The sequence below is a fragment of the Rutidosis leptorrhynchoides genome, chromosome 1 (assembly GCF_046630445.1).
Source record: "Rutidosis leptorrhynchoides isolate AG116_Rl617_1_P2 chromosome 1, CSIRO_AGI_Rlap_v1, whole genome shotgun sequence".
Lineage (NCBI taxonomy): Eukaryota > Viridiplantae > Streptophyta > Magnoliopsida > Asterales > Asteraceae > Rutidosis > Rutidosis leptorrhynchoides.
The window spans coordinates 524623915-524647399 of NC_092333.1; the positions used below are offsets into that span (position 1 = coordinate 524623915).

At 34.9% G+C, this 23485-nt stretch overlaps 3 protein-coding genes and 1 pseudogene across 3 annotated transcripts; 2 read left to right on the forward strand and 2 right to left on the reverse strand.

Annotated features, from left to right (window-relative positions):
- Positions 1–3239: 3239 nt before the first annotated feature.
- Positions 3240–6876, forward strand: LOC139877222 (actin-like). Its single transcript, XM_071864639.1, has 5 exons — positions 3240–3343; positions 4568–4634; positions 5026–5419; positions 5929–6542; positions 6642–6876. Exons 2-5 carry the CDS (start codon positions 4578–4580, stop codon positions 6705–6707), a joined length of 1131 nt encoding a protein of 376 aa, XP_071720740.1. The 5' UTR covers positions 3240–3343; positions 4568–4577; the 3' UTR covers positions 6708–6876.
- A 286-nt stretch (positions 6877–7162) lies between these two features.
- On the forward strand, positions 7163–7748 carry LOC139877229 (transcription factor MYBC1-like; annotated as a pseudogene).
- A 1378-nt stretch (positions 7749–9126) lies between these two features.
- On the reverse strand, positions 9127–13590 carry LOC139877237 (probable methyltransferase PMT6). The gene is made up of 7 exons (XM_071864657.1): positions 13174–13590; positions 12464–12881; positions 11567–11856; positions 11081–11464; positions 10757–11003; positions 9661–9799; positions 9127–9550 (listed from the first exon to the last, which is right to left on the reverse strand). Exons 1-7 carry the CDS (start codon positions 13346–13348, stop codon positions 9392–9394), a joined length of 1812 nt encoding a protein of 603 aa, XP_071720758.1. The 5' UTR covers positions 13349–13590; the 3' UTR covers positions 9127–9391.
- Positions 13591–18819: 5229 nt separating this feature from the next.
- LOC139841946 (uncharacterized) lies at positions 18820–19548 on the reverse strand. The gene has a single exon (XM_071832133.1). The coding sequence runs from the start codon at positions 19546–19548 to the stop codon at positions 18820–18822; it is 729 nt and encodes a 242-aa protein (XP_071688234.1).
- Between the last annotated feature and the right edge of the window lie 3937 nt (positions 19549–23485).

Sequence of the window (23485 nt, forward strand, 5' to 3'; positions counted from 1 at the left end):
ATTTGGAGCGATCGTCACAGTTAACGACAATTATAATGACTGTCATTGGAAAAAATACTAAAGATTAAAGTGATGTTTGACTTTTTAAAAAAAAATAAAATTTGTACTTTATTTAAAAATATGAGACAAACACCAATAAAATATTTAATTTGAGAAGTGAGAGTACTATAGTAAGAATATTTTTACTGTGCCAATGCATAGTCTATACAAAATGCAAAAATGTGTTAATATAAAAAAAATAAAAAAATTAAAAGAATGGAGATTATTACTTTGAAAGAAAAAAAGTAAGAAATTAAAACTTTATTACAAAGCATTTCATATTCATATACGATACTATATATACTATAGTTTATAATACTCAATCTAAGGTATAAGGTTTTTTATGTTCGGGCTACTCGGAAAGACAAGTAATTTGACCTCATACTTTGATGTACGCAGTCCAACAGGATTACTCCTTGACGGTTTCCAACCCTTCCCTAACCACCACAAAATGTTCATCCTAGACAGGATTCGAACCCGAGACCTTATAATACTCAATCTGAAAACAATAACATGTATATTTAAATTTTAATGCTATAAAAAATGTAAGTCTAAATTGTAGTAAGTAATACATTAAGGTTGAAAATGTGAATATTAGCAAGCAGTGGGGGTGTTATTAACAAATCTATATTGACAATGTATATTTAGAAAATATTTTTCCATCGGTTTGCCTGGCTTGAAATCACCGGGGTGCCAGCTTTATGTGTTTCGAAAGATACTGCTTTGAAGGTTGGATCTCTTTTTGGTGAGGTTCTAGAAGTGGCAAAATCGACGTCTTCTTTGGGATGTTGAAGTTCTCTTTTCGTGTTTATCAAGTCTGCAAATCCGAAGCATATTCACAACACGGTGGCTGTGTACATGGCTCCATCGGCATCGGAGAGTTTCGTTTGTAATGTTTTGGTATCCGAAATCTCTGATTTATCTTGTTTAAATCGGGTAATAAATGGGGTATTTGATCAACGACTTATGGAATCTACCAATCGATTTGTGCTCGCTAGTAATCCGGTTCATAAGGTGTCTGCTGGTAGTCTTTCTGTAGAGAAGTCGCGGGGGTGTTCGAATGTAAATGCGGTTGGTGTGGTATTGGAGTTCAGGACTACGAGTCCGATTGTTTTTGATTCCGAACACATTGGTTGGTGCTCCTGATTCCTTAAAGGGGGCAAAGAAGTGTTCGAGGAAGTCGAGCTCAAGGAAGGGTGTTAATGGGGTTGATAGGCATGAAGAGATCGTTGATGTGGTTTCAATAAATTCCGGTGATTTGGTTAATGATTCTTCGGTTGCTACTCATTCGGGTTCGGTGATTTCTGCTCCGGTTATTTTAGAGGGTCCTCCTGACAATGGTTTCAAACTTAGGGATGAAGAGGTGTCGGAATATTCGTCTGATGGCGGTAAAGGGCCTTTGTGTCATGAAAAGGAAGAACGTGGAGTATCCGGCAGCAATGGAACCGAGTTAAGTATAGAGGATCATGATGGTGGTTTTTTTATAGCTTCAGGAAGGATGAATCGTTTGCTACCCCGGTACCGGGTGTGAGGATTGGTAACGGGGCGTCAAAGGTATCTTCTTATGCAATCGAGAATCGAGGGGGCAAGATGCTTAATCGTTTGAAGATTGATGGCATGGCGGTGAAACCAATTTTAAAGACTCGAAAACGTAAAGGTAAAGGTAAAGCGGTAGACGGGTAATTTTGCGCGGCTTGGTTCGGTTATATGATCTTGGTTTATGGTGTATTTTAGTTTTTGTTTTGTATGTGTTTGGATGTTTATTCCCGTGCTCGATTGTTTTGTTTTGGTCGGTTTTCCAAAGCTCGTGTTTAGTTAGGTTAGATTCTTTGTTTGCTTTAAGGATTGTTTACTGTCCCGAGCCTTGGATTGAGTGTGGATCGGTTGTATTTGTTAGTCTTTTTCATCAATTGATGAAAAGGCTTGGTTTAATATTATTGTTATTTTAGCCCCAAAAAAAAAAAAAAATTTAGAAAATATCTAGAGTTGCTTAAGTGGACATACAAACATTATGAAGACAACTGACCTTCCGAAGAAGTGATTCACATGGTGTTTTTAATCTTCTTAATGTTTGATTTGCCTACACATCTAGCCCTAAACCTATGGTTCTTAAGGTAACATATTTGTGTAAAGGAATATTGTCTGCACTTATTTCAGGTGAATGGGATTGCCTTTGTGGTGCATGCTATTTAGATGTGAAAAAGATAATGTATTTGATATGCTCTGCTACGTTGAAGGTTATTGAGTCATTGACTTATGTTTTTTTCTCTGCAGAAAGAAAAAGCTTTAGTGCCTTCGGATCAATTGAGACTTGCAAATATGCAGAAGCTTCAATGTCTTCATAAGAGATCTTGAAAACTACATTTTTCTGGTATGCAATAGTTGTGGGGCAGAGGTTGATTTCGGTTGATTTACTTATGAATTGGTCGATTTAGGTTGTGATTTACTAATGAATCTATGAGTGAAAGAACTTGTAATACTAATCTGCTTTCAAGATGTTCATTATTTTTGCTTATGATTTCTACTAGATACATCAGTGTAAAGTGAATGCATGCATTTACAAGGTCTAAAGTATAACATATTACTTTTAAAATGAATGATCATGTATTTTTTTCTGTAATTATTCTTTAACTAGTGTTTTTAGTAAACTCATGTTTTTACGGGTCTTATAATAATCGGTACTTGCAAAAATTTTAATCAACATTAACGAAGATAGAAAAATCCTAGAAATAAAGTATATTAGTCGTCTACAAATAAAGAAATGAATACAATTTGTGTAGAACTAATAACGGATAGTCGTCCACATCTTCCGATTTAATTTATTTGATTCCATCATCATCAACCATTATTAACTAATTCTTTCCTTTTACTCCATTCATCATTTTACCAACAACCATCACTCATTTTAAACCAACCCCATCTTCCCCTGTTTTTCTTCTTATTCCCATCTTTCTCAACCCACACACCCCCTCAACCAACTCAACCGTTTTCTTTAATCTTCATTAGTAACCCAACAAAGGTCAGTTCTTGAACCCATTTCTATCTCATTTTCTTGATTTGTTTTGGTGGGTTTTCATTTCTATGATGTATCTATGTGAATCTATGTACAATTTTGAGAATTTTATATCATTTTATGCATGCATTGGTTATAGTGTTATTAGCAGTGTTGTAAATCTCCCGAGATCTCCCCCGAGATCTCGTTTTTCGAAGGCAACCGAGACGAGATGTTCATCTCCCGAGATTTTTCGGTCAACGAGGTCAAACTTAGTCAAAGCCACGATTTCTCGGATTTTCTTGCTAATTTGTAAGATTTTCTTGTAAAATTCGTAATTTCTAAGATTTTCTCGCTCATTTTTCAGATATTTTTGTAAAATCTCCTAAAAACGTATATAAATATACATATATCTATGTTTTTATGTATATTCATATTAAAAAAAACTATAAAGTCAGCGTAAGTCAACGTCCGAGATCTTCCCGAGATTATTCCGAGATGCCGAGATCTCCCTAAAAAGGTCCAAACGAGATCTACCCGAGATCCGAATTCTCCAACCTTGGTTATTAGTTAATAATTATTTTGCTAATGAGAGTTGAGACCCTAATTCGTTGTTGATAAATGATGAAATACATAATCAAATCATAATGTGCAACCTTTAGTCGATTCATGATAATCTGTTTCAAGATCCTCACTTGCGTTAGTATTAAAAATGCCCAAATTTTCTAAATAACAACTCTATTCTAACAGGCAGGATGTAGAATGGGGCAGGGGGCAGCTACCTCCTCAAGAAAATTTAAAATTATGTAAACACGAAAATACTTTAGGATATTAATATTAAATTATCTCTTTTTCCCACTTATAAAAATGTTTTAAAAAAAACGACATATATACCCTAGCTCGGCCTCTGCTAATAGCCTGCATTTTTGTATGATGAACAATAATGGGTTCAGATTTTGATTTAATGGGCTGTATAATAATATATACGTCTAATCGTAATTTGAAGCGTGAAGATTCAATCGTACAAATAATTTTTAATGCGATGAATTATGCTACTCGGTATATGATAATGATGTTGAATGCAATCTTGATGACATTGATTGATTAATAAGCAGATCAGACTGCAGAATGATTAGAGATTTTGATCTTTTAAATTGGATGGATCCTTTTAGTATGTGTTTAATACTTTAATGTAATATATTAATATTATTATGTATATTATATCTACCATGGTTCGTTACTGTGTCATAGATATAAAATAAACTAGAAAAAGTGTCATAGATGGGATTAATGAATGCTAGAATGGATGTTGTAATGGTTCATTCAACCTAGTTGTTTTTGTGACTGGTTTTATTTAAAGCAACTGAAATACACATAACGTATTAGAAGCTACTCATGAACCTATTATTCTCGCCATTCTTCAAAAAACTGAGTTAAAACGGTTGCTTCAAAAGAAATTTGTTATGAAATTTGGTGACTCATGATTTACTTGTTCGTTTGAATCAGTAATGATATGACATCGTTATGCCCCTACAGGAATTAAAAGATGGCCGAAGAAGATATTCAGCCCCTTGTTTGCGATAATGGAACTGGAATGGTCAAGGTATCCTGTTTTTTCTGCTTATTTTGGTTATCTTTTAGCTGCTTACCGTGAATGAACCGATTTTCGTTATCTTTTACCTATTACCGGCCAAATGGGTCAAGTTAAAAATAATAAATTACCAAGGTACAAAATGAGCCAAACAAGTCGAATGAGCCAATATTGTATGTATAAAACTTCATAAACCCTCTTCCTAAAATAGATGTTATTCAAACTATATTGTAATTGTGATAGTCTTTAACATATTGTTGTTTATAAATCTAAAAATGTATAATATGTATTTTCTGGTCAGCCCAACACATATTGACCCATCACGCCACATCCTAATAAAAACTAGATTTTTTTCTTTTCTTTTGTCAGTTTGTTTCATGATCCTATGTTTATAATTTTGAAGGCTGGATTTGCTGGTGACGATGCCCCGAGAGCTGTATTTCCTAGCATTGTGGGCCGCCCACGTCACACTGGCGTTATGGTCGGAATGGGTCAAAAAGACGCCTATGTCGGGGATGAAGCTCAATCCAAACGAGGTATCCTTACATTAAAATACCCGATCGAGCACGGTATCGTGAGTAACTGGGACGATATGGAAAAGATTTGGCATCACACGTTCTACAACGAACTTCGTGTAGCACCAGAAGAACATCCGGTTCTTCTTACTGAAGCACCACTTAACCCAAAGGCGAATCGTGAGAAGATGACCCAAATCATGTTTGAAACGTTTAATGCTCCTGCTATGTATGTTGCTATTCAAGCTGTTCTTTCACTCTATGCCAGTGGTCGTACTACTGGTACGTGTCTCATTTACACCTTACCTGACCATTTTGACCCATATACTTGTGAATGGGTTGTAGATCTTGGTTTTGTTTTATTTCAGGGTCAATGGGTCAAATAGATCTATGTTGAATGCCCCTAACAGGTTAAATGTGGCCCAAGGTCTATTTCTAATGGGTTTAGGTTATATTTCAAGCGGGCAAACAAATTTTGGTCAAATTGCTCGACTGGGTTGAAGATGGCCCAAAGTCTATTTTTAATACACACAACCTCTGAATTGTAATATTCAAAGATGTAGAATATCATAGTGACAATTAATTTTGTCTAAATCAGTGGATCACAGTGTTATTATCAACCTGACCCAGCCCATTTTGACCTTTACCAGATAGACCCGTTTTAACCTGTACTAAAAATAAAAATACCCTTTACAGGCTAGGCCAAGTTTGACTCGTAACCCTACCTGCCCATCTTGTCACTTCTATAAAAAGGTGAATTCTTTTGTCTTATTTATTGCTTCTTTGTGTAGGCATTGTGTTGGACTCAGGAGATGGTGTGAGCCACACGGTTCCAATTTACGAAGGGTACGCACTCCCACACGCCATATTACGTTTGGACCTTGCTGGTCGTGATCTAACCGATGCGTTAATGAAAATTCTAACCGAACGAGGCTATTCATTCACCACAAGTGCCGAACGAGAAATTGTGAGAGATATGAAAGAGAAGTTGGCTTATATCGCACTTGATTACGAACAAGAACTTGAAACCGCTAAAACCAGCTCTGCAGTCGAAAAAAGTTACGAGTTACCCGATGGTCAGGTGATCACGATCGGGGCTGAACGATTTAGGTGTCCCGAGGTTCTTTTCCAGCCGTCGATGATCGGGATGGAAGCTGCGGGTATTCATGAAACGACGTATAATTCGATAATGAAATGTGACGTGGATATTAGGAAAGATTTGTATGGAAACGTTGTGCTTAGTGGCGGAACGACTATGTTCCCTGGTATTGCGGATAGGATGAGCAAGGAAATTACGGCTTTAGCCCCGAGTAGTATGAAGATTAAAGTTGTGGCCCCACCCGAAAGAAAATATAGTGTCTGGATTGGAGGGTCTATTTTGGCATCTCTTAGCACATTTCAGCAGGTAAAGTTCTTTTTTTTTTTTAAATCTTTTTATTTATTTATTATTATTTTTTTGTTTGTAATGCAAATGAAATGCTTATTATGAATGTGATTGTTGCAGATGTGGATCGCAAAGGCTGAATATGATGAGTCTGGACCTTCGATTGTGCACCGTAAATGTTTCTAATCACAGGGAGAAAAAAAAAAAAAAAAAAAAAAATCGACGATCGGAACTATTGAGGGTGCTTTGCTTTCTTGTTAACTCCATTTTAACCATTGTTTTCCACATTTAGCTTTTGATTTGGAGAATGAGGTTAAGTAGAAGCAGGTAATTTCTGAAAATAATTTCACAAAGATTTGTAGTAGTTAATTAGTTTTGCTATGTAAATCAACGTCTTGTATTTTCCTTTTCTTTCAATAATATGTATGAATGAATGTTGTAAGGGATTTGTTTTTACTAATGAATTACTATTAACATTAGCAGTTTATCTTTAATACAGTTCACCTGTGTATTATTGTTGCCAATCTGGAAATTGTGTTTAGTTGCAACATTTTACTGTTAGGATAAGCAGTAGATTGAGGGTTTTGATGATTGATAGGTAAAACTAAATGAGGGTTTTAACGCCACCATCTTAACCCAATTCCGGTGAATTTGATTCATCTGAGCATGGTAGTGATGAGAACTTGCAAGAACCATAAAACGACCTCGTTTAGTACGGACCCCACACCTGCATAAAAGATTTGTGCATGTTGTTGCTCATTTGGGTATTAAAAATGTTGTCCCTAAAACCATAATGCAGCTCATTAGTGTTGATGGGTTGACCTGCGAAAACGTTGGGAGTCTGTCTGCAAAATTGTAGGCTTTATTTGAAAAGAATGGAGGGTTTGTCTTCGGGTAATGGTGACGGATACAGATCGTGTGGAGACGCTGCAACAGATCATTTTTTGCATCAGTCTCATGTGTATTTGCTTAATTTCTTGCCGTATATGCCGGCTGCTGCACTTCAACAGCAGCATCATCATCAACAGATGGTGGCTGTTGCAGGGCATCATCATCATCAGCAGCAGCAGCATTTGCATAGGCATTTTGGGTCGGCGATTTTTGACTACACCATCGAGTAAAGGTGTTAATAGGGTTGGGACCCCAATTCATGGTTCTTATGTGGATGGTTTGGATTATGGGAAGGCGAAAAAGGCTCTGACTTTGTTTCCAGTTGGGGATGATTGAATTGATATTGGGTAAATTCTTGATCTTTATTATCTATCTATACTATATCATGTTTATAAAATTGAGCATACCTTTATAGACATTAGTTAGGAAATTTTAGACCAATCTCAACCATGACGCCATCCTCAACATTTACTCAGTGTCACATCAGCTTTCTCTCTCCTCCTTCCTCACCAATTCCTCTCATAACACTCCCATAACATACAATTGCCAACCATGACATACTTCCTCAAATTTTATTATTAAATTTTGATATTATATTCATTTTTATAAATAATACTATTATTAAAATAAAAACACACTTAAATTGATGGGAAAAAACGATTACAATTTATTAAAAGTCCTAAAAAAATTAAAAATTACAATAATTAGCAAATCCTAAAAACTTAAAAAATTACAATAATTAGAAAGTCCTAATACAATTACAATTACTACTTTATTTTAAAATCATAAAACTTAAAACGTACGATATATTTTCAACGAGAATCTGGATGAGATGGATCACCTTCATATGGGTCAAATGATACATCATCATCATCATCAAATTCCAAATACATAGAAATTCAATTTGAACAGAAGAGGAGAGTTTCTTTTATACCGTTCCATTGTTCCTCGGTCCGAAGGTAGAGAGCGGACAAATCCGGAACACAGTCGTCGTCATAATATAACACGTCTGTATGTTCAAACGGTACATTTTCTTCAAAAATTCAAGCAACTCGTCTAAACAAACGTCTCGAATGTCGATGTCTTCAAACGAAATTTTTGAACCACGTTCGTAATCGTACAATTTGGGTTCGTAGTCGAATCCACTGCCGTAATAAACATCGAACGAGACGATCATCGGGGGAGTTGTTACCATTTTTGAAGATGTGTGTGTGATGTGTGGGTGAAGTGTGTGTTTTTATTAGTGTTTTGATTATGTATATTTTAGTATGTATATATATATATATATATATATATATATATATATATATATATATATATATATATATATATATATATATATATAGAGAGAGAGAGAGAGAGTAGAAAACATAAAAACTAACCGTTGCTTTGCTGTGCAACGTTCAAAAGACCAGAAAAAGGCCAATCCATCGCCCTGCAATATGCGTGCATATGATTTGAACGAGGGTGAAATCAATGAGGGCGGTGGAGGGCGGCCGAGGGCGGCACCAATGCCATCGGCGCCCTCGAGTGAAGTTTTTGATGACATTGTCTATCACTTGCCTTTGGGATTGGTCTTATGAGATAGTTATCAGTATTGGGTCTATCAAAAGGGCTAATCCATCTTTAGATGTTAAGTTGTGTTTTATTTTACTACACAGATTCATAGAATACAACTTTTGATAATATGATACATACAATACGATTTTCGGGATATTCATAGATATCTTAATAAACAAAAATGTTATTACACTGTTGCACATAAGCTCATTGATAATTACATCATTGTTACATCACCCCAAGCTCCTATCCATTTTTGTGGTCAACTAACCACAGGATCAACTTAGTTCAACTAGGCTTACAATGAACAAAAGAATGGATATAGTTAACAGTATACATAAACTGGTACTACATTATGCATTATACATTATATAAATAAAGTATTGAGTTAGATAATTAAATCAAAAGTTGTCTCACCTTTAACTAATTGCCCAAAACTTCTTTTGACATATTAAAACCGGTTCTGATACCCCTTGTTGATTCTCGAGTACATGTGAACTAACCTCCCATAGGAACTTTGGCGCAAGATCCCTTATTCTTGATATAACAGATTCATCATCTCTAATTATGACAAACCCCTATGTAATGAATTTCAAAAGTGTAGCGTCAACGTATTGTACACTATCATTCAAAGGGGGTAAATGTGTAATTTTTAACATATAACATAAAACAAGAATTACAAATTTACCTGAGGTCGTACAAGACGGTCCATCTCTAGCATGATATCTTCCACTGAGCAACCATCATCCTGGTTTCGATAATGAGTGAAGAGATAACTTGCGTGCAGCAAATCATATGTGCGTGGATACGATGAAAAGGACTCACACCTACACATGGCAGTGTAAACTACTATCACAGCTATCAATTCATTATATACAAGTCTTAAACAGTTAAACTTACATAGTGATTATGATAATTCCGAAGATTTATCAAACACTAAAACCAAGGTTGTAAACGTCGGCGAAGTCGGTCTACGCGTCGGTTTGGGGAATAACCGGTCCTATTTAACCCAAAAACGCCTAAAAAGTCGAGTCAAAATCAGGCTGAGTAGGATCCGAGTCGGTTAAAGTCAAAGTTGATCAAAAATTTAATATTTTTTAAAATTAGATTTTGTGTCCTATGTTTAAAATGTTTATGTTTGATGTTATATATAATTGAGTGTAATATACATAATGTTTAATTTATTTATTACTAAAAGTCAATATTGGTCAACGCCTGTCTCGTCTCCAACTCGACCCGACTCGTCCATCCAAGGTTCCGACTGAATCGTCCCCGACTTGTCCATCCAAGGTCTCGACTTTTACAACTTTGACCAAAACGGTCTTTTTTAGTTCAACATTACGGCTATATTGACTCGACAACAATCGTCGATTTATTGGCGACTTGACCGACTCTTAGAGCCTAAATTAAATTCCAGGCAGGATTTAAAACCCAAGGAAATTTGATTCTACCATTTTCATGACGTCCATTATTATTTTTTATTTTAATTTTTTTTTTATTTTTTCCTACTTAAGGGCCGGAGGTCCTTTCGGAAGCAATCTCTTTATCCGTCGAATAAAAAGAGGGATGACTTTCTCTACTCTTAAGAGTGTTTCACTCTGGGTGGAGAAATGACTTGTCTTTATTCTCGGATAGGGAAAGGATTGTCTACATATCACCTCCCCATACACCACTCATGTGGTATTGGGTTTTGTTGTTGTTGTGTGTATGGTAGACAAAGTAAAATGGTGATTTATTGGTCATTCAATTGAACAACAAGAACTTATTTGACACTAATAATTTACCAGTCATGAAAAGCGCCGATAAGGCCACGGGCATAAATAGCAGACAGAGTGTCCTTGGTTGTTGCAGGGACTACATTCATCACCCAAACAGGCCAAGTATTAAACGCAACTGCAAATCCACCATATAATGCATTCATGTCCATAACATTTCGAACCGACGTATCGTCAACATCCATCAACCTCCAATAGTGACGAACTTGATCTTGCCAGTAAAGTGTATCCGCAAGAAACATTTCTGGAGTTATTCCTGCAGCACCACAATACAATTTATTTAATGAATTTGGTATATTATTATATACTAAATGTAAGAAAATGAGAACAAACCTATATCATTGAGACTTTCTAAATATACTGAATGACGTTGCGGGATAGGAGGGAGTTTTTGAAACTCGGAAGCCGTATTTATAGGGTTAACGCAGTTTCTCAATGGCGTTTTCCACGAGGGTTTACGATCATTCACCGAATCACAAATCTCGACAAGATTTTGTTCTGCATTGCTTTGTAGACAAGATTGAGTAACGTCTTTAATCCATATTGCGGTTTGAATTTTCCTAGCAATAAGCTTCCAGCACATTGCGGTAGTTATGTTCACTAACTTATCCCAAATCAGTGGAAAATCTTTATCCTTTCTATAAGCTGGAGGAGCCGAATATACAAAATAGCCGTTTGGTCGAAGAAGTCGGTTTACTTCTTTTAGAAGAATACCGTCTGCAAATAGCAGCTAAAATATCAGATAAAGTCATTGAACAAATAAATTCAACTTGCTAAGATTACCATTGAACAAATAATGAACTTCACTGTAAAGATTACCATTTTCGTGCCAATCAACACGACACCTTGAACAATGAACCATTTCGAATGAGTTACTGGGGTATGGTAGCTGCTTTGTAGCTAAAGCAGATATCATAGCACCAATTCCACGTTCTAAAGCAAACTGAATTTGATTTTCGTGACCATCTTTTGGAGCAAATGACATTGTTTGTATATTCAAGGGAAGAAGATAAGCAGAGAAACTGGCGACCCCACAACCAACATCAAGAACTTGATAGATCCCAGATGATCGAAGATCCCCTGTCTCATTAGTAGTCATATTCCCTAATCTGCATATATGATTACATTTAGAATTTGTGTATTTAATATTGAATAAATGCAACTTCCAGTCTTAATGAATCTCACTCAATAGAACATTTTTATAAGGACCTTGGAACCAATTAGTCAATGTATAAGGACAAAAGAGTGTAAGAGTGTTAACCAACCCACCTATCTATTTTTATTACCCTGACCTTTTCGATATGTACTAAAAGAATGGCCTGTTTCAACCTCAACCCATTACCTGACCCACCCATCTTGCCAACATCAAAGTAATCATTTTTATATGATTGGGTAATAGTGATCAAGATTTCCAATTTCTAATTATTTAGGGTCAAGATAATCAGACCTGGAGAAACAAGTAACAAGATTCTAATTATGTAGGGGCTAGATAAGCACTTGTAAATAAGTAATCCCAAACACCCCACAAGTTGCTTCAGGATAACTCAAATACTCATTACTAATATCGTAAATATTTTCTATTTTGATTTGTTCAGTCACAATAATCACTTAAACACAGTCCAAAACTTTCTTAGTGGTTTAGTGCAGAACAAATTTCAAGGTTAAACCTTACTCGACTCGACCACTAAATAAAAAAAGGGAAATATATAGACGTACCTCTCAATATATTCAGTAGCTCCGTGTTTAAAATGGGTCCCACCCCCCGGAAACCACCACAACTGACCCTTCTCATGCACCCAATTTTGCCCCCCTTTAACTTCAGAAAGATGCGTATGATTCACATTACTCCTCCACACGTAGTCCCGACTCGTTGGCCATCTCACGGGTACCTTATAATCATTTGGTGGCGGTATTAAGCAAAACAATCTTCTTCGTAACGGCGGGCAATGTCTTTCTAAATCTTCCCGCTTCGAAAGATCTAAACTTGGCAGTAATTCTTTGATATACAACGGATCATGACAAGGAATATACTCATTATATTGTATAGGACATATGTTCACTCCAGTTTCTGGAATTACAACTGGCGATTTTCGATAAGTTAGAGCAACCCTATTACTAAATGTAGGAAGATTACCTGTGCACAAAAACAGATTACAGATTAATCATTTGGGATAAAGTTTGAATCTTTAGGATAAAAGGCATTACAAAATCTCAATATATGATGTCCAAACATGTAAAGTTTCTTACTTTATCAATCTTTTAAGCTAATGTGCCAAAAAAATCAAGATCTACATACATACCCATCTAAAACTTAAGCTATTTTTACACAAACATAACCAATTTGTTCAAGAAACTATATAAATCAAAATAAATCATATAATTAAGGAGTAATTAGTAAAGAAAAAGTGTAAACAATAAAAGGGTACCTGGTGAATTTGAAGATGATGAAGAATTGAAGGCAAATTGATCAGCAAAAAGGGAAGATTTTCGGCCAAAAAAGGTACCAGTGTAGAAAGTAGCAATCATAAGTAGAAGAACTAATAATAAGGTTTGACCTGATTTCAAATCAAAGGCTGATTTAGACAACGCAAAGCCAGCCATTATAATTTAGATTTCAGTTTCCAACTGCGAATGATAGTTTTAGGAATAGGAATGAATGTAAAGATTTTGATGCGAATTATTCATGGGATATATCGATGTGTCGGCAGATGAGATCTTACAAGCTCGTCACTTGAAAGTGGAGAAGAGAGTTAAAGCTGGATTTTGAGAAGCAGGATATTTTTCATCAAACAATTTGACAAATTTATGCATTCAATATTTTTTTTTTTTTTTTACGAAAAACTTTTAACTATATAAACCATGTTAAGCGATGAAAGAACCAATCAAACATTACAAAAAAGAACCCAACACGCCTCGCCTATAGAAAGCTATCAACTACTCCCTCAGTTCCAAATTTATTGTCCATTATTCCATTTTGGAATGTCCCAAAATAATTGTCCAGATTCTTTTTCAACCAATCAGAAAAGGTTAATCTGGAGAGAAGATATATTATTGGTGGAGAATGAAGTTAGTGGGATTTCCTAAAACTGTGTATTTTTTGTCTGGGGACAATAGATTTGGGACGGAGGGAGTAACAAAAAAGAACGAACCGTAACTATCTAACAGCGAACCGCGCCTAACCGAAAAAAACGCGAAACATGAAAAACTAAAAGGAAAAAATCCATGTGACAACACAAAAACAGCCACAAATACAACCATAAAACCCCAAACCCATGCCTAAACCCTACAAAAGCAAACATCAACAAATAAGAGAATGAAACAAAAACAAGCAAAACGAAACCTGCGTCAAGAGATACCTACTTCCCTCTCCCTCTCGAGCCATTCTTTGAAGTCTTTCCATCTTCCTTATGCCACTCCACCCATTTACCCGTCCGATTTTTATAAGAAAAATCCTTTGGAGATCCGAAAGTAGTAGACGATGAAGAACCGATCAGCTTGCCTTCGACCGACGAAGGACCAAGGATCAATTTAAGATAACCCCTGTAGGCGCACATAGGGGCCCCAAGTGCCGATCCTTCCTCTTCATCATGCAAAACAAAAGAATCTGATCTCCATAAAGGGAAGATTTTCGGCCAAAAAAGGTACCAGTATAGAAAGTAGCAATCATAAGTAGAAGAACTAATAATATGGTTTGCCCTGATTTCAAATCAAAGGCTGATTTAGACAACGCAAAGCCAGCCATTATAATTTAGATTTCAGTTTCCGAATGCGAATGATAGTTTTAGTATATCGATGTGTCGGCAGATGAGATCTTACAAGCTCGTCACTTGAAAGTGGAGAAGAGAGTTAAAGCTGGATTTTGAGAAAACAAGATCTTAAAGTTCGTTGAGTGATGTTTTTTTTTTTCCTCGGTTTGGTGTTAGAGGGTTTTAGTTAAGTTTTCTGCCCTTGTTTGTTTAGTTGGAATGCCATTATTGTATTGTTAGTCGGTTTTTTGTTTTAGTTTGTGAGTTGCTAGTTTGGTACGTCGTTTTGTTTAATAGAGGGCTATTAAACCATGCTCCTCTTCAGGGATCTTCATCCTCATGCAAAAATCACGTGTTATTTCTTAACTCAGTCTAACCTACGACATCTCCGCCTGCGACCTTTACTACTAGGTTCTCTTCTGATAACACTAAAGGAAATTCATTTTATTCTCGAGGCCGAGGTCGTGGTTATGGTAATAACCCAACAAATGGCAGGGGTTGTGGTGCTACTAGGCGCACCCCACACAGTCAATCTCATCTATGTCGATGAAATTCTTGATACTAAATTAGAAATTTATTACGGGTATAAGTATTATTAGTAAAACGGAATAAAAACAATTTTGAAAAATATAAAAATTTAATGATTCGTACACCACTAAAATTATCCGTATAACATCAAATATGCATTATAATGTTGTGTTATACAACTCTATATAACAGTTTTAGCAATGTGTCTATAGATTTTAATGGTGTACCGAACATCAAGTGATTCATCAACATTTGATCCTCCCCGGATCGAGTCGATCACTTTTTTACCCGAAGATTTGAGGTAGCCAAGATCATTCATGACCCATCCCGCCTAAATAGCTACCTTAAAGTACTAATGTTTTCCTTTTTCGGGTTACTGAGAGGATGAGTAATCCAAACTCATACTCTCGTCGCAGTCCATCAGTATTACTTTCCGACTGTTTACAATTCTTTCTTAACCATCTCAAGATTCGAACCTAAAACTTCTTAAAGGATTACATTGCCGCAATACTGCGCTACTTTTGAATGGTTCCCAAATAGCTACCTAGTTTAATCGAGTTTTTGATGATTAATAAATGGATAATAAAAGGCTCAAACTCTGAGTCGTACACAAAAGAACAAACTGTTATTTACAGAACTTAAGTAAATATCATATTTTTAGTTTAATATGTACAAACCACTATCAACATAAACAAAACAAAATAGAGGAGTACGTTAATTAATAACGAAGTCAAAAGAAAAGAAGACGACTAATTAATTAGTATTAATATTTTCTCTCAAAATTAAGATGGGATTTACATATCAATTTTCTTCTTCTTCTTCTGTTTGATGATCGGAACCACACTTGTTGGCAAGGAATCACTAGAAATTTTCACCATATTATCGTAATTATCATTCGACTTTTCGACACAACCGCGAAACACCACAATTTTTGCACGAGCGTCTTCTGTATTATGATCAACCTTAGCATTAATAAGAGGAAGAGATGAGCGGTCTTTAATGGTGTCAAGGAAATCTGTTGGGAAGAAGTAGAATTGTTGAAGGCCAGCCATTAATTAATTTATTAATTTAATTAAATGTTTTGATGATATATAATCGAATGCAAAAATAGTAGTTTAAAGAATTGAAGGTATGTAATTAGTAGATGAATAAGCTATAAGAATTTGGAGGGATTATATATATACTCGTATGATGTATGTATATGGGTAGGATTTACTAATGTTTTATTTATTAGGGTTTGTGCCTTGTGCTTAACGCACAAGTTAAAGACTAGTTGGAATCTTTTTCTTGTGAGATTTAATATTATTATTAGAAATAGAATTCACACCCAATTTTCTAAAATATTTTGGGTTCCAAATTTGGAAAAGATTTAATATAAATATTTACGAGTAGTAAGAAATTAATTAAATTAAGAATAAGATTTTCTAACTATAACTATTTTTCTAACTATAACTATAACTATAACTATTAGAGTTGTCTTTAACACACAGCATAAATTATAATCAAGTAATCATCGTCAAATAACTAATCGGTATGTACAATTAATTTAAGTGTGTTAACGACAACCTTGGATTCTCGTTAGAAATTTTTTACAGAATATAATATAATACAAAGAAAACCATTGCACATATCGGTTTTATCTTAGTGAAAGTGAAAGCGTTCCTATTTTTCCAAATCATGTATCCCGTAAACCATTCCGTAGCTTTGTCGTTTTGCCCCACTCCAAATCATGTATCTCTAATAGGATCAAAGGTTTTTTGCCCCACTCCTGGAGTAGTCGTTTTGGTCAAGAGAATTTGGGGTGGATCATGGTGTTTTGTCGTTGAATTGCCAACACTGTGCTCTGTCCCCACTCCAGCTTGTTTGGTTAATTCTTCTCAAGTCCAATCTAGACCTTAACGATAATGAACGGACTAAGGCGTTTTCCTGCACACTTGTGGAGTCTTGCTGTCTCGGTTATATTTTTTCGTTTTGTTCTCCTAGATATAGTTCCCTTTTTTTGTAATTGTGACATTATTGTAATTATTTCGTTTTGATATATATAATACATTCTTTGCCGTTAATATATATATATATATATATATATAGTTCCCTTTTTTTGTAATTGTGACATTATTGTAATTATTTCGTTTTGATATATATATAATACATTCTTTGCCGTTAAATTATATATATATATATATATATATATATATATATATATATATATATATATATAATACAAAGATGACACCAAACTTTCAATTTAAACATGAATGACGCGTAAGAACATTTATAGTGGGGAGAGGCGTGTGTTGGTGGTGTGAGTTGTTTTTTGCCCTTTTTTGATGATTAAGATGTGTGAGGTTTTGTGTGAAATATTTGTGGTGTGGGTTTTTGGTGTGTGTTCGAAGTATTGTGATGATGTGTAAAAATATAATTAGATAAATATTAAAAAGAGATAAAACTAATATAATAATATAAAATTTGTAAATTTGTAAAAAAAAAGCCATTGGTTTTGGTGTTGGATTCCAACGAACGCCCCACATTTTGTGCAATCCAACGTCCCACTACTTGAAAAGCAGACGTGGCTTTTTGCCACATAATAAACCAAAGGGCGTTGGTAAGGCCCGATACAAGTGGTCTAAGTCAATTTCAACAATTCGAATTTAAGGATCTGATAAATAAGCTAGTGTATCTCTTAAAAATAATAAAATTACACAAGTTTAATTTAATTTAATTTTAAATTATTGATAATCCAAACTAAAAAATACTAGGAACATGTCTAGTTTTCACTTCTTAAAAAAAACATAATATAACTCAAATTCTAATTAAACTAAAATTTCAATCTATTACCATTTTCAGATAATTCAAGAGAGTGATGTTCAAATAAAAAACTCAATGAGTCAAATGTTGCAAATGGGTGATTATAGTGAGGATGTCAAGGTCCCATGTTCTTTGGATACGAGACCCTCTTACTTTTTTGTTGAGACAATATAATCATAACAATTAGAAGGATCGGAGAGTATCTGATAATGAAACATGAAATGATTAAGATCATTTATAACCGTGCTTGTGATATCACACGTCCGAGGTACACTTTTTAAATGATGTGAAAATGTCATAAAAGAAAATATATGACTGGTAGTTGAGTATAAATTATAAATAAATCAATAATATATAAAAATTAATGGTAAAATCTGATTGGTTGAAAAAAATTTGACGCCTTCTTTTTTATTTATGTGAGAATCTTGACTAATGGCCCTTTAACGTCAGATTTGACGCCCTGTTAGGAGCGTCAAAGGGCGTCAAATTCATCCATGTCATCTAACGCCTCAAACTTGACGCACGGTTATAATTGGTCTAATAGGAATGAAAGCTACTCTTTCCGTTCATTCTCCAATTCTGAATAAATAAACGTTTGGCCATTTTTAGCTTGAACCTGATGTGCAGTCATCATCATCCTCGAAATCTAAACTACATGAGCAACTGGACTATAACTCTTTGTTTCTCATACTAGTAGCTACCAAAGTAGCCTTTGATTCTTTTACTACTTTCTTAGCATCGATCTTTCTTTTGAACTTGGTTTCCTTGAAGTTGAAGAGGATAACATGCATGCCACTGAGATCATATTGATACAACTTTTTTTTTTTTTTTGGGTAAAAGGGGTTCACCCGGTGAATATATTGATATCAAAAAACAATATACAACTGAAGCACGGAGTTATAGGACAAGCCCTACAACCTCACAAACAACCAAACTTTAAATACAAATTAAAGCAACACGAGCTACAAGCGAAAAAAGAAAAAAAAAACACAATTAAGAAATTTTCCAATCTGACTTGAGCCTAAGCGAATTAGCAGTCGACCTCCACCGAAAACTCATCAACTTTAGTCTGACGGTAGAATATATCGACTCAAAGACCTGAACCGGAGACTGTTTACCCTTCTTGAACACCCTTCTATTCCGCTCTTGCCAAACAAAATAGACCGTAGCAGCAAACAGAAGCTTTATAATAACAATTCTCGCAATATTCCTTTTAGCAAAAGGACAAACCAACAACATAAAATCCTTCCAGTTATGACTACTAATAGGAAAGTCCATATGAGTAAGCACTAAAGACCAAACTTGCGAAGCAAATGGGCACGAAAAGAAAGTGTGTTCATGAGAATCTGGGATTAAGTTACATAGAGAGCAAATGATAATATCACCTTGCCTAATTTCCCAGGCCTTCAATTTGTCTTGAGTCTTTAGCCTTTCTCCCATAAGAAGCCAAAGAATGAAAGCATGCCTAGGAATACATTGGGAGAACCAAACCACCGAAAACCATGGGACTTTATTTGCACGTGGGCGAATGTACTCCCAGACCTGTTGGATGGAATAATCACATTTTGCATCATAAATATCTCTCCACTTCACAATATCAATATTATTCGATAAAACAGGAGGCGCCAAATTATTTAGAATTAAGAATCTCTCAACCCACTCAGCCGGCCAAATAAACGCTCCATTATTAATAATGTCAGCGACTGAATCAGATAAATGCATGCCAGCTTGAGTAATATTGATACAACTTTTTACTAATAATAATAATCATAAAAGTGATTATTGTCTTAAGTGATTCAGTTAAAACATCAACTTTTGACATAGTTCTTGTTGGTAATACACACTTGTTCTAAATCACTTATTAAAACTTGAAATTTTGAGTAAAGATCGAACAAAGAACGAACATGTTTTGGATCTTGACACCGGAGACCCTCTCAAAATCATTAAGCAAGATTTTACACACGGCATTTACAGTTTTATCATGATCAATCTTTCTTAGAATTGACACATTAATAGCATTGACAATAATGCTTCTTATTTTTCTGTCAAGCTTGAACAAAGTAACATACTGCTTATTCCATTTGTTTGTGGTTGTATTAATGAACTCACTAGGAGTTACAACTTACAACATTGCCCTCATTATCCAACATTGAATTTGCCCATTTTTCCAAAAGAACTAGAATAAAATCTTTACTCATTCGATTTAAGTAATATTATTTTATTTTCTCAAACATATGATAATAAGTAGTCACTAATGTATGGTTATTCACCATTGTAACTAATGTATGGTTATTCACCGTTGTAAGCTTATAATTGCCTAGACATTTTCACGTTTCAGAATCTCACTTTGTTAGTTGATCGCCTACTATACATTCTAAATTAAATATTAGGCATTAAAAACGTGTCTCACAGCTCACATGATATGATCACAAAAGTCTAAACATTATTTTGGCAAGTTCTCCCTTGACATAGTACCTAAGAATAGAGTGACACTTCCGTATTTTTTATAAAGACAAATATAGATACTGCATTCATACATATTTTAGAGATTTACAACCTAAATTTAAACACGTGTCACATCTAATTCAAGAAAATTTATGCAAAATATTTTCTATGAATCAGATAAGTTATAGCTTTTCCAATTAACAAATGTTATTATTATTATTTTCTTACTAAAATAACGAATAATATAAAATAAATGTTAATTCATCGAGAGATGAACGAATCGAACTAATATACAACAGGATAACGGAAGTCTCGAAACTAGAACACAAAAGCCTAACCGCTATATACGACCGTTCTTACCGTAAAACAAAAACAAAGCATCACAACCAAACAATCAATCAATCAAACACCAAACTAAACTAGCAACTAACCAAACTGATCGCCACAAACTCAAGGGACCAAAGACACTACAAGCCATAATACATTCTTCGTAATGAATCTCAACAACAACAACAACAACAATACCCAATCCCATATGAGTGGGGTATGGGGGAGGTGGGATGTAGACAATCCTTCCTCTATTCTAGAATAAAAAGAAATCATTTCTCCACCCCGAGTTAAACACTCACAAGAGCGGAGAAAGTCCTCTCTCTCTATTCGACGGGTAAAGAGATTGCTTTCAAGGGGACCTCCGGCCATAAAGAGTGACAAAAACAAAAAGAAATAAATTAAATAAAAAAAGTAATAATAAATAAGAAAATAAAAAAATAAAAAATAAAATTAACATAGACCTCATGAAAATGGTAGAATCAAATTTTCATACGTTTTACATCGTGCCTGGAGTTCAATTTAGGCTCTAAGCGGCAGTCAAGTCGCCAATAAATCGACGCTTGCTAAGCCTCGCTTAACAGAACCGTGTATGAAAAAAAAAACACTAATAGTAAGAGTATATATATATATATATATATATATATATATATATATATATATATATATATAAGGGAAAAAGAAGACGTACCTTAGGCAGTAGGGCGAAGCTCAGGATAAAACGAGAGATGCTACAAAAAAAAAAAATGTCCGCAAAACAAGCAACCATAAACACCACAAAACATACAAACCTAGAAACACAAACCAACAAACAAACAAACATACATACATACATACATACATACATACATACATACATACATACATACGTACGTACGTACGTACATACATACAAGAAACCGTACGTAACCAAACAAAAGACATGAAAGCCTGAAACGTACCCGCGAGCAAACATACAAACATTCAAAAAAGCAAACCCACATACGCATACAAACATACATACATAAACATACATAAAGCAAACAATGAATCTCAACAAGATACATAAAATTTTTCATACAATGAACCTCCTTGCATTCTTACCGTCGATGTTTTTTTTTTTTATTCTGGCACTGATTATAATACTTTGGCAAGACTTCAACAATTTCATTGTAACTCTGGCACTCATTTTTTGATTATTCGAACCTATTAGCTTACCCTTAATCATTTTAGGCGAAGGAAAATAGTGAGACTATGTCGGAGCAATCGCCGGACAAAACCTAACATAATTAAATATAGTAATAGTTATCTAATAAGCCTCACAATGCCTCACATAAAGATTATGAGGTTGGAAAAGTTAGTATCTAGTTAACTTGGTTGGTCTATTTTAGATTACCCAATGATTATATTTTTTTATGGACAGTTATTTAGAGTTTCTTCTAGAGTTTTTTTATTTAAAAATTTGTGCCTGGGAGTTTTTTCATAATATATGGTCTGGTGGTTTGTGACCAGTGATTCTCTACATGAAATTAAAGAAAAAGAAAATGATTTTTCAACCTACTAATTCAACCAACCATTTTACTGTTGAAAGTGCGATCGAGTTAAACAAGGAGTCTAGAGAACGAAAAACTGATGCACAAATTCGAGATCGTGAGTCTGAAATTCGCTAATGGAGTTTGGTCTCGGAGTGAGGTTTGCGATCACGAGTTTTGGTCTGACGGGCTAGAACTTTCTAGATCAAGTTTTCTTGTTCGTTAACTTGTTTTCTTGTATTGTTTTGCCTATTTAAGCATCATATTGTAACCCTAACATTTATCCACGAAAACTAACAATAAAAGGATACTCTATGGTGGCCTAGGATTAAAGTAATCATTCGTGATTACATATGACCTCGTTAAATTCTCTTGTCTTTATTGTTCTTGCTAGTGTCTTCGCGTGATCATCTTTTTCGTTTATTGTCTTGTGGGTTTGATAACTTACGGTTGTCAAGTCTTGTTAGGGCTCACGTGCTTCTATTCCTAACAAGTGGTATCAAGAGTCTCGGTTCGATTTTACTGGAACAATGGCGGAAAAGAATGATGTGAAGATTGATAAGTTTGATGGGAATGTTTTTAGCTTTTAGAAGATGTAAATTGAAGATGTGATTTATCAAAAGAAGCTTTACTAACCCTTGAAGGGTGTTAAACTGGAAGGAATGGATCAAGGTGAGTGAGATTTGTTGGATAGGCAAGTCCTAGGAGTTGTTCGACTTTCTCTGGCCAAGAACGTTGCTTACAACATTGTGGGTCAAACCACAACCGCGTGATTGATTGCGGCGTTATCCAACATGTATGAAAAGCCATCCGTTTTGAACAAAGTTTTCTTGATTCGGCAATTGGTGAATGCTAGGATGATGGAGAGTTCCTCGTCGGATGATCATGTGAATGAATTTAATTCAATTTTAACCCGACTGAAATCGGTTATTATTACATTCGAGGATGAGCTTGAGGCATTGTTTTTGCTATCTTCATTACCCGATAGTTGGGCCGGTTTGGTGACGGCAGTTAGTGGTTCATCCGCAACTACTAAGTTAACTTTTGAAGGAATCCGTGATTTGATTCTTAGCGAAGGTATTCGTAAGAAAGATTCGAATGGGAGTTCGGGTTCGGTTCTAAGTGTTAGTCGGGGAAGAGCTAGGCCAAGAAGTCCATCAAGGAGCAAGAATGTGGTGTGTTGGAATTGTCAACAAGTTGATCACTATAAGTCAAAGTGTCCGAGCATCAAGTCGGGTGGGAGCGTAGTGACTACGGTGATCAAAGATGTGTTGATGTGCTAAGAAGAGTGATAATGCTAAAAACGAACATATATTTCATAGCATTATTCCTCAAGAAAGACAAGCTTTTAGTTGCAATTGTTCTATTTACAAGTG